The 12,655-nt window shown below is 42.7% G+C and overlaps 1 protein-coding gene across 2 annotated transcripts in view; it reads left to right on the top strand.

Moving 5' to 3' along the window:
• The window catches only part of IQCE (IQ motif containing E), a 28,698-nt gene extending 17,048 nt beyond the window's left edge, over positions 1-11,650 (top strand). The window contains exons 18-24 of one of the 2 annotated variants that reach the window (XM_075830361.1): positions 255-398; positions 1,653-1,679; positions 3,786-3,899; positions 5,773-5,873; positions 6,315-6,424; positions 7,220-7,345; positions 7,550-11,650. In XM_075830361.1, the coding sequence (XP_075686476.1) occupies positions 255-398; positions 1,653-1,679; positions 3,786-3,899; positions 5,773-5,873; positions 6,315-6,424; positions 7,220-7,345; positions 7,550-7,653 (726 nt within the window). In that variant the 3' untranslated portion in view covers positions 7,654-11,650. Of the gene's footprint in view, positions 1-254; positions 399-1,652; positions 1,680-3,785; positions 3,900-5,772; positions 5,935-6,314; positions 6,425-7,219; positions 7,346-7,549 lie in introns of those variants that run through there. The other variant, XR_012849550.1, reaches the window with a different exon arrangement.
• Positions 11,651-12,655: the final 1,005 nt, after the last annotated feature.

The following is a 12,655-nucleotide window of genomic DNA, read 5'->3' as shown; positions in this document are numbered from 1 at the left end:
TCTCTTGTTCGGTTTATCTCAAAATATCTGGCAGTATTACACTACGCTACTAGCGCCAACATATTCCGAAGCGCTATACAGAGGTTATTACTCCCAACAGTCCCTGTCCTTATTGGCGCTCATAACAGGAAGCCAATTAATCTACCAGTATGTGCCCCGGTGCTGCCCGCTGAGCCCCGGTGCTGCCCGCTGAGCCCCGGTGCTGCCCGCTTTCATTGTATATATTAAAGTCTGCTTTTTTTACCTCGTGACAGGGGTCCCGCCCAAGCTCTGCAAGAAGTGCATCTAGCGCATCCTCACGCCGTGGATCCAATAGTTCCTTCATCGGAGGAGAGCACAAAAGCAAACAAAAAGCAGCGCAGCTTATCCAGAAGAACTGGCGGATGTATAAAAACAGGGTGAGCTTGTTGTAGATAACCGACATGGACACTGGAGCAGGGGTGACCACAATGAGAATGGCAGGCGTATTTGACTTTTAACACTCTAACAAAGGACCCGGCACACGCAGGGCCATCTTCAGGGTAATGCCCACCATTGTCCCCTCGTCCCTGTGCGTTGTGTTTGAGGGCATCCGTGTACCATCCTTTGTTGCTAGCTGAAAATGAGATAACACCATTGTATGATATTATGGGCAGTGCCGCTGGCTTGCTCTCTTATTGGAGCATGTAGTTGGTTGGATCTGTTACAGGGGCTCTGTTATGGTGGAACTATGAATGGGGGGGTTTCCAATAGGCAGGACTTGCTGGGAGTTGCAGTTTCACGTCACCTGGCAGGTAGACCGGTTTCCTACCACTACTTTCAAGTGTTGTCTCTAAAAGAATAGTTCATAGTCAAGTCTTTATATAAAGTTTTGAAGAAACACTTCTAATATACTACTGCAGGGGTCCGCAACATTCGGCACTCTAGCTGTTGTGAAACTTCAATTCCCAGCATGCCCTTACTGCCTTTGGCTGGAATAATAAAGCACTTGGCTGTCATGGCATTCTGGGAGTTGTAGTTTCACAACAGCTGGAGTACTGGAGGTTGCGGGCCTCTGTATCACTCTTTCTCGACCCATCTGGTGCTCTAACAAATGAAAAGTAAAAAAAGCTCATGTGAAAGAGGAGGCTTGGTAAAGGAATCCAGCAAGCCATGCTCTGACTTTTACAAAACCCTGATGAATCCCATCCCCTTACTTCCAAGACTGCATCATGTAGTTTCTTTGTTTTACCACTAAGTGGCAGTCTTCTCGTTTCCACATGTCTTTCTTGTGGCGTTTTGAAATGTTTCTTAGGGTCGATTTTATACATTAAAGGTATATATAAAAAAAAAAAAAATGCATCCGAAAACCACATCTAATCATGGTAAAAACGCATTTTGTTTTTTAGATGCGTTTTTTTTTATGCGGCTCTGGCCGCGCTTCAATCGCAATGTGTGAATAGACCCTTAATTGGTTTGAAAAACGCTTTTTTTTAAAAATGCACGTGTTTTACTACAACTTTGCAATGCGGTTTTCGGCAATGCGGCTAATACAGCTGAGGCACATGGTTTCAATGTGCTTCATCTGTAATAGCCGCACGGGCGAAAAACACATCGCAAAATGGCGGCAAATCGGTAATGGTAAAGTAGCATTAATGTTATGTTTAACCCTTATAGTCTATTTTACTTCACAGAAAGAAGAGGACCATAGCTTGGAAGAGGTAAGATATAATTATCTCAGTGTTAGATGATCACTCTATCGTCAAAGTTTTAGATTTTATGTCAATTATATAAAACAAAATAATACAGAAAAAAAAAAATGAAATATATATATAATATTTAAAACCTATTAATACAACAGTGAGAGAGATTACATATTGGGGACGGTCATGCCTCCTCTTTGACTATTCAGCCTGTGTAATCTGAGACAGACTGGTTTCTAGGGACCTGGTTCTTGACAACGTCTTAAGGCTGTCGTTTCTAGGCAGTGTTTCCATAGCAACCAGACCTGTCTCCAGCAACTCGACTGTTTGCAATTTGCTGATGTGGCAGAAGTGGCAGTGCAGGTTGGCAGCGCTCGGGTTATGCCGTCGTCTGTCTCGGCCCGATTTCTCATTCTTCTGTAGATCAAACCAGTTGCAGAACCTGTTTTATATTGTTAGATTTCAATGCTGCTTCCACCCAAATATTAAGAATTGCTTTCGTAACGGCAAATTCTAATAATAAAAATGACCTTGTTTATACTTGCCAACATTTAAATCCCCAAAATTGGGACAGTTCCACCCGGCAACGCCACCGAAATGAATGGAAACGTCGGTATTGTTGGCAAATAAGCTGTTTGGCTATGTACACCTTCTTGAAAGTTTTTAAATTTTTCTTATTAAGTCAATGTTTTATGTTATCATAAAAGTTTTTTTTTCAATTGACTTTTATTGAAAAATTTATATTTTGTTTTTCCGATACATCGTCTATGTATCCTAGACCTAGAAACTGTATCGTTCACGATCACAGGAATCCGTCAGTGAAGTGAACTGACGGCTCGAGTGAAAGTGGGTCCTGCGTGTCTCTAACACACAGGATCACAATAAGCTCATTAACTCCGATGTGATCAATATTATTGTGATCCTACAGAATCAGCCAATAGCGAACGATACAGCTTCTTTGTATACAGAATCCATAGACGCTGTATCGGAAAAATGTTTGTTTGTTTTTTGAAATGTCAATTGAATTTTTTTTTTTATAATCACATAAATTTAAGAAAAGAAAAAAAAAAAATCTTGCAATGGCATACATAGCAGTTAAATTAGCAGTAGTGGAGGGAACATGGTGGACCTATGGGGACCAGCAATCAAGGGATTAAAGGGGTTTAAATTGATGGCCTGGTATGATGAATGGAGGTCCGAGCCTGGGACCCTCCACAATCAACAGAACAAATAAATAGTGGCACTCACTGGACTGCCACGGCCCTTCACTGCAGTACCCAGCACCGCCATGTCCATACAAGTGTCGCTGTGCTTGATACAGTAGCTCCGCACCGATCACTTGAATTGGCTAAGCTGCAGAATCAGGCACTGCCACACTCCTAGATGTGTCGGTGCCAGGTACTGCAGTGAAGGAGTCGTGGCACTCCAGCGAGTGCTGCTGTTTCTTCGTTCTTTTAAAATGGCGCGAGTCCCAGGAGTCGTTTCCTGCTTTTTGGTGGGGGTGCCCTTTGTTTGGTTGGGACCCCCACCGTTTATCCTGCAAGGTAAAATCCCCAAAACGCTTCAAAGTAGTATAAAATAGTGTGCAAAGGGCTAAGACCCCAATTCAACTTTTTACAATGAGAAACCATGATTTTTTTTGTTGCCTCATTGGGTACATTCCTAGAATTGGAGACCGCATAGGAGGGCAGAATTAATAACTTGATTGCGACTCGAAAGACCCGGCATCTGCTCGGTCAATGGCACCAATGGCAGGAATTTTACCGGTGGATTTTTTAATAAACATTCAAGAGACTTCTAAGCTTTTAATAGGAATTATAGCCTTCGTGTCAGCAATATAAATGTAAGTAGCATTGGGCACTATATAGCAGAAATGTAGTGTGTCGCCTGTCAATGAATGGAAGCCAGGCAGCTGCTGATATCTGAGCTGTGACCTAGTGTTCCAGATATGAAACTACTAGACAGATGGACTCCAGGACAAAGGAGATGATGATGTATAATGCCACGCTACAACACGACCGTATGCGTTGCCGACATCCCGTCCTGTCATGTGGTGGAAATCTCCACGCAATCCTCGCCTGATCTTCTGATTATCTGACAGCCCCCATTTCACTTCTTTCACAGACAACTGTCTTCCTACAAGCAGCCCTCCGAGGTCACCTAGCAAGGCAGAAAATGTTCTCTCCAGCTGCAGCCCATCCTACAAGGTCTCCCAGATCAGGCAGCCCCCCCCAGCAGGTACGTACAGTTTCTTTCATGTATTAAGTTGAATTTAAGGGGCTTATCAACTCATCTCGTCTTTTCTTAAAAGGGTTTTCCAGAATTGAAATTGGTGGTACAGGACTAGAAAAATATGGTTGCTTGCCCCTAAAATCAGTGCCACACCTGTACGTGGGTCATGTCTGCTATTGCACCACCGCTCCATTTAAGTGAATTGGGCTTGGCTGCGATACCACACACAACCTGTGGATAGGTGCGGTGCTGTTTGTGAAAGACAGCAGCCATTTTTCTCTAAAGCCCCATTCACATCACGTTGTTGACCTACATTTATCATGAAAGCTTCCAACATTGACGATAAACGTGTTTATAGGGCTTCATTATCCAGACGAAAACCAAAAGAGTGTCCTTTTGGCCTCCAAAAAAAGGTATACCAAGGTATTCCAGCCTGACTAAGTATGGAATAGCGTAGTAGAGTAAGCTATTCCATTCTGAGGGATCCCGCAAAAAAAACAAAAAAAAAAAACCCTGGTCAGAGCGCTAGTAGATGTTCTGCCCCAGGACTCTGGCCCTGCGAAAGCTCCTGACGTCACTGTCAATACATAGACCGTGACTTCAGGAGTTTTTCCAGGGCCAGTCCCTGGGTGACGTATCCCACTGTCATACAGTGGGATATGTTCGGGCTGTTCGTCGGATGTATACGTTGGAGTTCTTCCTCACGTATAACTCCAATGGAAGGCCTACATGTGGTGTGAATGGGGCCTAATCCTGTACAACCCCTTTAACATTGATGGCCTATCCTTTGGATATGAATATAGGATTGGTTCGGCATCCCCCAGTATCCTCGTGATTAGCAGTATAAAGGAGCGCAGCGCTCACTGATGTGTCGCGGTCGCTTCACCGAAGTAATGTGAAGATAAACGGTAGCTGGCACTGCTCCACACACAACTTTCACATCAAAGCTGGCCGGTAGAGGATGAAGCTCACCGTCAATAATGACATGGGTGGTGCTCAACGCAATGGTGGCAGCGTCAAAAACTTGTATATACCTCATGCACTCCTCTCCATTCATTTACACAGCACATAGGGATCCTTTTAGATCACTATGTGCTGTCTTATACTAACACATTAACGATACTGAAGTGTTTAGACAGTGAATAGACATTCCACGGGATGTCTATTCACAATCTCTGCACTTCGTTACTGTTTCTGTGCTAGTTACAGCAGAGGAAGCGTGATCTCGCGAGATTACGCTGTAAATGACAGGTTACAACGAGATTACGCGTCCTCTGCTGTCACTACCAGAGAAACATTAACGAAGTGCAGAGATTGTGAATAGACATCCCGTTGGAATGTCTATTCACTGTCTAAACACTTCAGTATCGTTAATGTATTAGTATAAGACAGCACATAAGGATCTAGCAGGATCCCTATGCGCTGTGTAAATGAATGGAGAGAAGTGCATGACGCTGATTGGTCACTGATTGGTCAGCGTCATACACTCCTCTGTACAACGCCCACTTGGTCTAAAGTAAAAATACGCCCACTTGGGCATTAAGCAACTCATTAGCATAAATCTAAAATCGCTAATAAAGTGGTGAAAAGAGATCGTTTTTTTAAAATAAAAAGCATTACTGTCACCTACATTATAGCGCCGATCTCCTTATATAGGAGACAGGGCACTTATAATGTGGTGACAGAGCCTATTTAAAGGGGTTGTCTCGTCAGCTGATCGCCGTGTTCTTCTCCTGGCACACAGCTGATTTTGTAGGAGTTACAGGGGAATGTAGCAGTACATGGCGGCCATTCAGATGATCTCCATAATGTACATATGCCCTTTAAGGCTTCAATATTGTCTGTCGTAACCTATTTCTGCATGTGACTTGTTCTGTAGGACGGCACCACGTCTGAAACCAGCAAGGACGAAGACCATGTCCGCTTCCTGCAGTCCTCTTTTCGGGCACATTTGACCCGCACAAAAATGGTTGAACAAAGGTAGAAATTTGACGATATAGAACGGAGTATTTCTGAGCAGAACACAGCGGTTTATTAAAAGGTAATAAAACTAGTGCAAAGGGAACGTGGAAAATTTTCCCATAGCAACCAATCAGCCGGATGCTGTGAAAAGTGAGTGGGACTGTGATCGGTTCCTACGGGCGACATCTTCACTTTTCCTTTGCACTAGTTTTAATAACTCTCCCCCCGTTTGTTTACTATGACTTTGCTTCCTTTCCTAACGTGTGTTACATATCCTGTCATCTGACGAACAAACATACCGCGGCTCGCTAGTAATTCCTGCGTAATTACATGACTTTAGAAGCGACCTGACACCATGAAATGCGCCAAGTACTTTTCTATGTAAACTCAGCAGTGACTTAAGCACATGTTAGGCTTGTCAGGCGATGCTGATGTTACTTAGATCTTCTCTTGTCTCAGGCAGAATGAGATGAAAGGCAGAGAGAGCCCGATCAGAAAGAGTCCCAGATCCAACACCAGATCTCCAGTCACCAGGAAATCCTCCGGGCAAAGTGTACATCACCCGCTAGGTAATTTGCCCACCTCCTGCTTTATCTTTTATGGTCAAAATGACCCCCCCCCCCCCATTAAACAGCCTGCGTTAACCCTAAGAGAGGTTGGTGCTTTATGTATCGTTTGTCCATTTAAACCGTTTCCCATTGATTTCAATTAGAAATCCAGTGTAGTTAATATGAGGCGTATTTTTATGCTGCTGAATTTAAAAAAAATGCATCGTAAAAATACGCATCATAAAAAGAAGCGGCATGTCACTTCTCGAGGCATAATTGAAGCTGATTTTCCATTGACACTACAAAAAATGACGTAAAAAAAATACGCTTGCAAACGCCCAAAAAACTTTTTGAAAATCCGCTTAAACGCCTGGATTCAGAGCCGGTTTTCTCTTGACATCAGCCTCTTATTTTTCTTCCTCAAACGTATGCGATGTGAACGTACCCTGATTAGATTAGGCTATTGTTCCGAGCGCACACGGCTCCCGTTCCCAAAATGGCCGCAGATGGAGGGGCATGCGACGAGACACGTCCGTCAGCCTCCTCCATTGCACCGCACTGTGCCTGTCCTCGTTTCTTGGATGTCCAGGACCCTGCAGATGAAAGCCTGGTATATTGCCTTCGTCTACGCTCGCGCTGAACTTCAAAAAAGTATTTATTAGTACGTTTCCCCAAACATTTGTTCAAATGATACATAAAGCGGCCCACCCCATCAAAGCATAACTGAACCCTGCTGGCATATGTATTGTCCCATATGGGGTTGGGGTGTCTACTATCAGACCGGATATCAGCAGCGTTTATTATTTGACTTCACAGCCAGCGAAAGCGATGGCGAGATCAGTGAGGACTGTATTCAAGAGCTAATATCCGACGAAGAAGAAGAGGAACTTAAAACCAAGAGGCCAAATTCCCAGACTTCAATGTCACGACGATCGCCATCCGGTATGTGACCCGCCATTATGGCACCGTTCCAAACTGAAATAAATTTTTCTCATAGGCCTCATTCAGGCGGCTGTAAAGCAATCCCATTTTAGTGCCCGTTTTGGTGTAATGACCTGATAGATCCTTCTGATGCCGTTCATAATATGGATGTGCGCATTTCTGCCGTCTGAATGAGGCCTAATGTATATAAATCTGTTTCTATAGGAAAGTCCCATCCACCCGCTGAAGACCCGCACTCTGACGATTCTGATGACATCATCGTTGCGTCTCCATCACGGCCAGCAAGAAGGAAAGACTCTGATTTTTAAAACTGGCTGAAATGCTGTTTCTAGTGCCTTCAATACCTGACCGGGTGCAGTTTCCTGTTAGAGAAACATTTTCTATATTTACACGTCATCTGTAGGCGAAACCTCTTGTAAGAAAATTTTTATTTTGATTTCTTAAGGATTTTTTATACTCTTGATAAAATGATGGATATAAAGTTAGGAATTGTTCAGACCAGTAAAGGAAGACTCCTTTTATATACATGACATGATATCCCATACAGACGTACATATAGCATTGTGTCATTTAGTAAATATCCAGGCTCTGATGGTCCAGAAGTCACAATGCCCCAACATTCTCAGAAAATTATTTTATCCTGAAATAGTCCAGTCGTTCTAGTTTGTTTGACAAATAAGCCGTGGAAATCGCCAATTGTTTGTGCCGAAGACCCAATTCAGGCGACCGTAGTATATGTCCGTGTAACGGCCACAACGCCCGTCACACGGATGCATGAATTTCTATGAGGCCGTTCACACGACTGTTTCAACGGAGAGTGTGAAGGGTTCTTGAAAAAATAGAACATGTCCTATTTTCTTCCATTTTTCACGGATCCCTCCATAGACTCTAGTCTATGGGGATCTGTGAAAAACGGGACCCGCACGGGTGCAACCCGGATGTGAAAACTCCAGTTTTTGATGTCCGAAATTGCACTAGTTCGTATGAATCTGGCCTGACGTAGCCCGTTAGTGTATGTCCAGCACACGCACTGACAGTGAAAGGGGACGGCAGAGTAACATTACCTTTTGTCTCGGTCGTGCAAGTTGCAGGACCGAGAAACCGATGATTAATTCCCCTGCTGCGGCGTTCACAAGTCCCAGCCAGGAGACTGCTGGAGCCGTCACTCGGAGCAGAGCGGCAGCGCGCAGAGAAAACCTATGATGGAAAGATTTGCACCTCTTCCGTGTTTTGGACCCACTACTGGTTTTGGCTTCGAAATACTGATGCGTAAACAGCCAAAACTCTTCATTGTCGCTCGGGTTCCCTCTTGTCTTGTCTACTGGAACTCATTACTAATAGTCTTCCCCTCACTAAACTCTCCCCTCTCCAGTCTATCCTCGATGCAGCAGTCCGGTGTCTCCCTCAGTCACTGGGTAGAGGCATCGGTGTAGTGGTTGGTCAGTCACTACACTGGAGCACTACACCAATGCCTCTACACTGCTGCGGTCCCTGCACTGGACCGCTACACCGATGCCTCTACCCTGTGCCAGTCACTGCACTGGTTGCCCACTCCCTTTAGAAAACAATAAAAACGTATTACTCTCACCCACAAAGCTCTCCCCAGTGCTGCACCTCCTTACATCTCCCCCCTCATCTTTGTCTACCGCATTACCCGTGCTTTACGTTCTGCCAATAACCTTAGATTAACATCCTCCATAACCCGAACCTCCCGCTCACATCTCCTAGACTTCTCCCGTGCTGCACCAGTTCTCTGGAATGCACTGCCCCTGGACAACCAGATTAGTTCCCAACATTCACAGTGTTAAACGTGCGCTGAAATCTTTTTAGAAAGGCCTATAACATTCCCTAATCTGACTCCTTTCCTTGGCCCCACTATTAGTCCTCAGCACCTGACCCCCTCATTCAGCAGTCTCCCCCACACTCCTTGCACCCTAACACATTTCATGTCTGTCATACACAGACACTGGCTGGTGACGGCTCATGCGGCTTTATATGTACTGCCCACTATGTATAAAGATGGCCGGACCATTGTACTGAACAAGCACTTTTTACATTTTGTGTCTCCCCCATTTACTCATAGATTGTAAGCTCTTGCGAGCAGGGTCATCACCCCTCTTGTGTGAATTCGCTTTGTCACTATGTAATGACTGATATCGTCTGTACTGGAACCCTTTGAATTGTAAAGGGCTGCGGAATATGTTGGTGCTATATTTTGATTATTCATTAAGGCTCAGACTACAGAAGATGTATTTGTAGTCTGATGTTACCATGGAGACACAGGAGGTACCCACACAAATAGTGGATTTGTAGACTATTTTGCCACAGCAAATCTGCACCTGTTACATGCGGATTCAGTGTGGATTTCACCCCTTTTACATCTGCTGTGAACACCTGTGTGGATTTGAGAATTCGCAGCCGCTTTCATATCCGTGTGGAAAATGTTTTGCGTTCTATCGCTTCACCTTTATTTATCTATTACCTGTTTTATATGTGAATCTGACATTTCTGAGACCGTATCTGGAGTCCGTGTGTTCGTGATCACTGTGGCGGTGTACCGGCTGCCCACAAATGGTCGGATCCGGCTGCTCAACCCTTATTGGTTATAAAAATAACCCGACACAATAATTATTTGCCAGATGTAGCAGTGCTTAGTTGTTGTTCTGTCGAAACTCCTCTCTAGCTTTACGTAGGGTCGCCAGTTAACCTACTGCTTTGTCTTAAAGGCTGTGTACACTTTTGAAAGGCAGATTTATTTTTATTTTTTTAATAAAAATGTTAGTCAGTGTTTGTAACTTTATAAATACTTTTTTTATTCATTCTTTTTACTTTTTTTTTTTTTAATTTATGTATTTTTTTTATTTTCCCAAACATTACAAATAAGCGAACAAAAATCTCTGAACACTTATATCATTATTTTGCATATTATATAATCTACAATTTAATTCTTTTTACTTTTTGAGATACAGCAGCTTTGTATTCTCTATACGCAGCAGCTGTAACTGGCGCTGAGACCTGAATCCGTCAGATCAGTGGGACTGACGGGTCCAGACACAGATAGTCCTGCCGGTTTCTGACACTCGGGCTCCACCTGTTATCCATCCCCATCTTAGTTCGTAACTTAGATGTGATAGTTTACAGGTGTACGCAGGACCCGCTGTCACTGAACCCTTCAGATCCGCGGAACTGACTGATTCAGTGAATTAAAAAAAAAAAATGGCCTTTCAAAAGTGTACATAGCCTTTACCTCAGAGCGGTATTATGATACACAAACCATGCAGCCCCAAAAAACGAAATGTGGGCTGTGAGAATGGGTATGGTTATTAAAAATGAAATACAACGCCAAATATAAAATCGGGGGTTCTCCCAGGAAGAGATTTACTAAGCAAAATGCTGCAGAATTATGTCACAAATTGCACCCATAAAGTGGCATACACGGAGTGCACCAAATGTATTATGTTTTAGAAACTTTTGCCACCTTCCTGGACAATTTTGAAAAGTGGGCGTGGCTAAGAGGAGGCGTAAAGTGCGACAGATTTATTACTGCCGGTCAGCATTTTTATTTTTTTTGGGCGCAAAATATTGATAAGTACTCTAGCCCAATTTGCCTAGGGCTCATTTCTCCCTCTGAGCATAGCTGCGGAGATTTGCAGGAAATCTGCTGCCCAGGATTGCGGATACTCGTGTACTCGACTCCTGCCAAGGACCGGATTTCAAGCTGCTTGGTCAAACATACATTACTTATAGATACAATATCCTCAAGAAAAATACTCCCTGCCAAGAGATTGAATCTATACAGGGAAAATAACACATCGGAATAATCATTTTATAGGTCCCCTTTAAACAACAAATTCGGCTCTGCTACATCTGTTCAAGCTGTGACGTTGGGCCGCTTGCCTGATATTATTGGGCACGTGTTACACGTCAATTTTTATTGGTGGTCTGAGCTTTTTCAGGCCTTTTCTAAACTTGTCCTGGCTTCAGAAGACTGTTCTATAGGAGGCAATTACAACGAGCACTTCTCATGCAATCGCTAAGGCCGCAGTCGCCAATGACCGTTTGGTCACTTTTTTTGCTGCATTTTTGATAAACCGTGAAATAAAACTGTTGCAATTTTACTAAACCTGATAAGGACATCTTGAAATATTTGATAGTAATTATTTATTGTAATGGAAATGTCTTTTCTGCTGAGATTTTGTACATAGTGTGGATTTTACTATTTGCATGTAATCGTGTGTGTGTGTGTGTGTGTGTGTATATGTGTATATATATATATACACACAGTATAGAACGTTACAATAAATCTTCACCAAAAACTCTGCTACATCTCCGGCTCCGTGTTTTTATGTTACACAGGCTGCCACATTTAAAGGAACACTCCAAACAAAACCGATAGAAAATGTGCCAAGAATTGGCATATAAGCCGTGCACCAAATTTATCATGTGTATAATTTTTACATCTCACTTGACTGTTTGAGGTGTCTAGGAAAAAGGGTTGTGGCTAACAGGGGTCTTAACCCCTTAGTGACCAGCCCATTTTAGGCCCTAATGACCAAGCTATTTTATTCGTTTTTCTATAGTCGCATTCAAAGAGCTGTAACTTTTTTTATTTTTTCGTCTACATAGCTGTATGAGGACTTGTTTTTTGCGGGATTAGTTGTACTTTTTAATAGCACCATTTTTGGGTACATATCATTTTTTTATGAACTTTTTTTGGGGGGATTATAAAAAAAAAACAGAAATTACACCATAGTTCTATGCGTTTTAAATTGACGCCGTAAATAACATGTTACCTTTATTCTATGGGTCGGTACGATTACGGCGATACCACATATGTAGAGGTTTTTTATGTTTTACGACTTTTGAACTAAAATTATTTGTTTTTGCATCGTCGCTTTCCAAGAGCCGTAATTTTTTTATTTTTTCATCAATGTAGTGATTTTTTGGGCTTGTTTTCTGCGGGATGAGACGTAGTTTTGATTGGTACTGTTTTGGGGTGCATGGGACTTATTGATTCATTTTTATTATGACTTTTTTGGGGGGCAATGGAAAAAAATTGCAATTTCGCCATGGTTTTTTGCGTTTTTTTTTTTTACGGTGTTCACCTTGCGGTTTAAATTACATATTAACTTTATTAATGGAGTCATTACGGTCGCGGCGATACCACATATGTGTACTTTTTTTTTTTTATATACTTTTACTAAATAAAACCACTTTTTATGGAAAAAAATGGTTTTATTTATTTTTTTACTGTACTTTTTATTAATAATACCAGAGCATTATTGCCTGTCAGTGTAAATCTGACAGGCA

Source organism: Rhinoderma darwinii, chromosome 6 (assembly GCF_050947455.1).
Source record: "Rhinoderma darwinii isolate aRhiDar2 chromosome 6, aRhiDar2.hap1, whole genome shotgun sequence".
Taxonomy (NCBI): Eukaryota; Metazoa; Chordata; class Amphibia; order Anura; family Rhinodermatidae; genus Rhinoderma; species Rhinoderma darwinii.
This window is presented reverse-complemented; position numbering and strand designations above follow the sequence as displayed.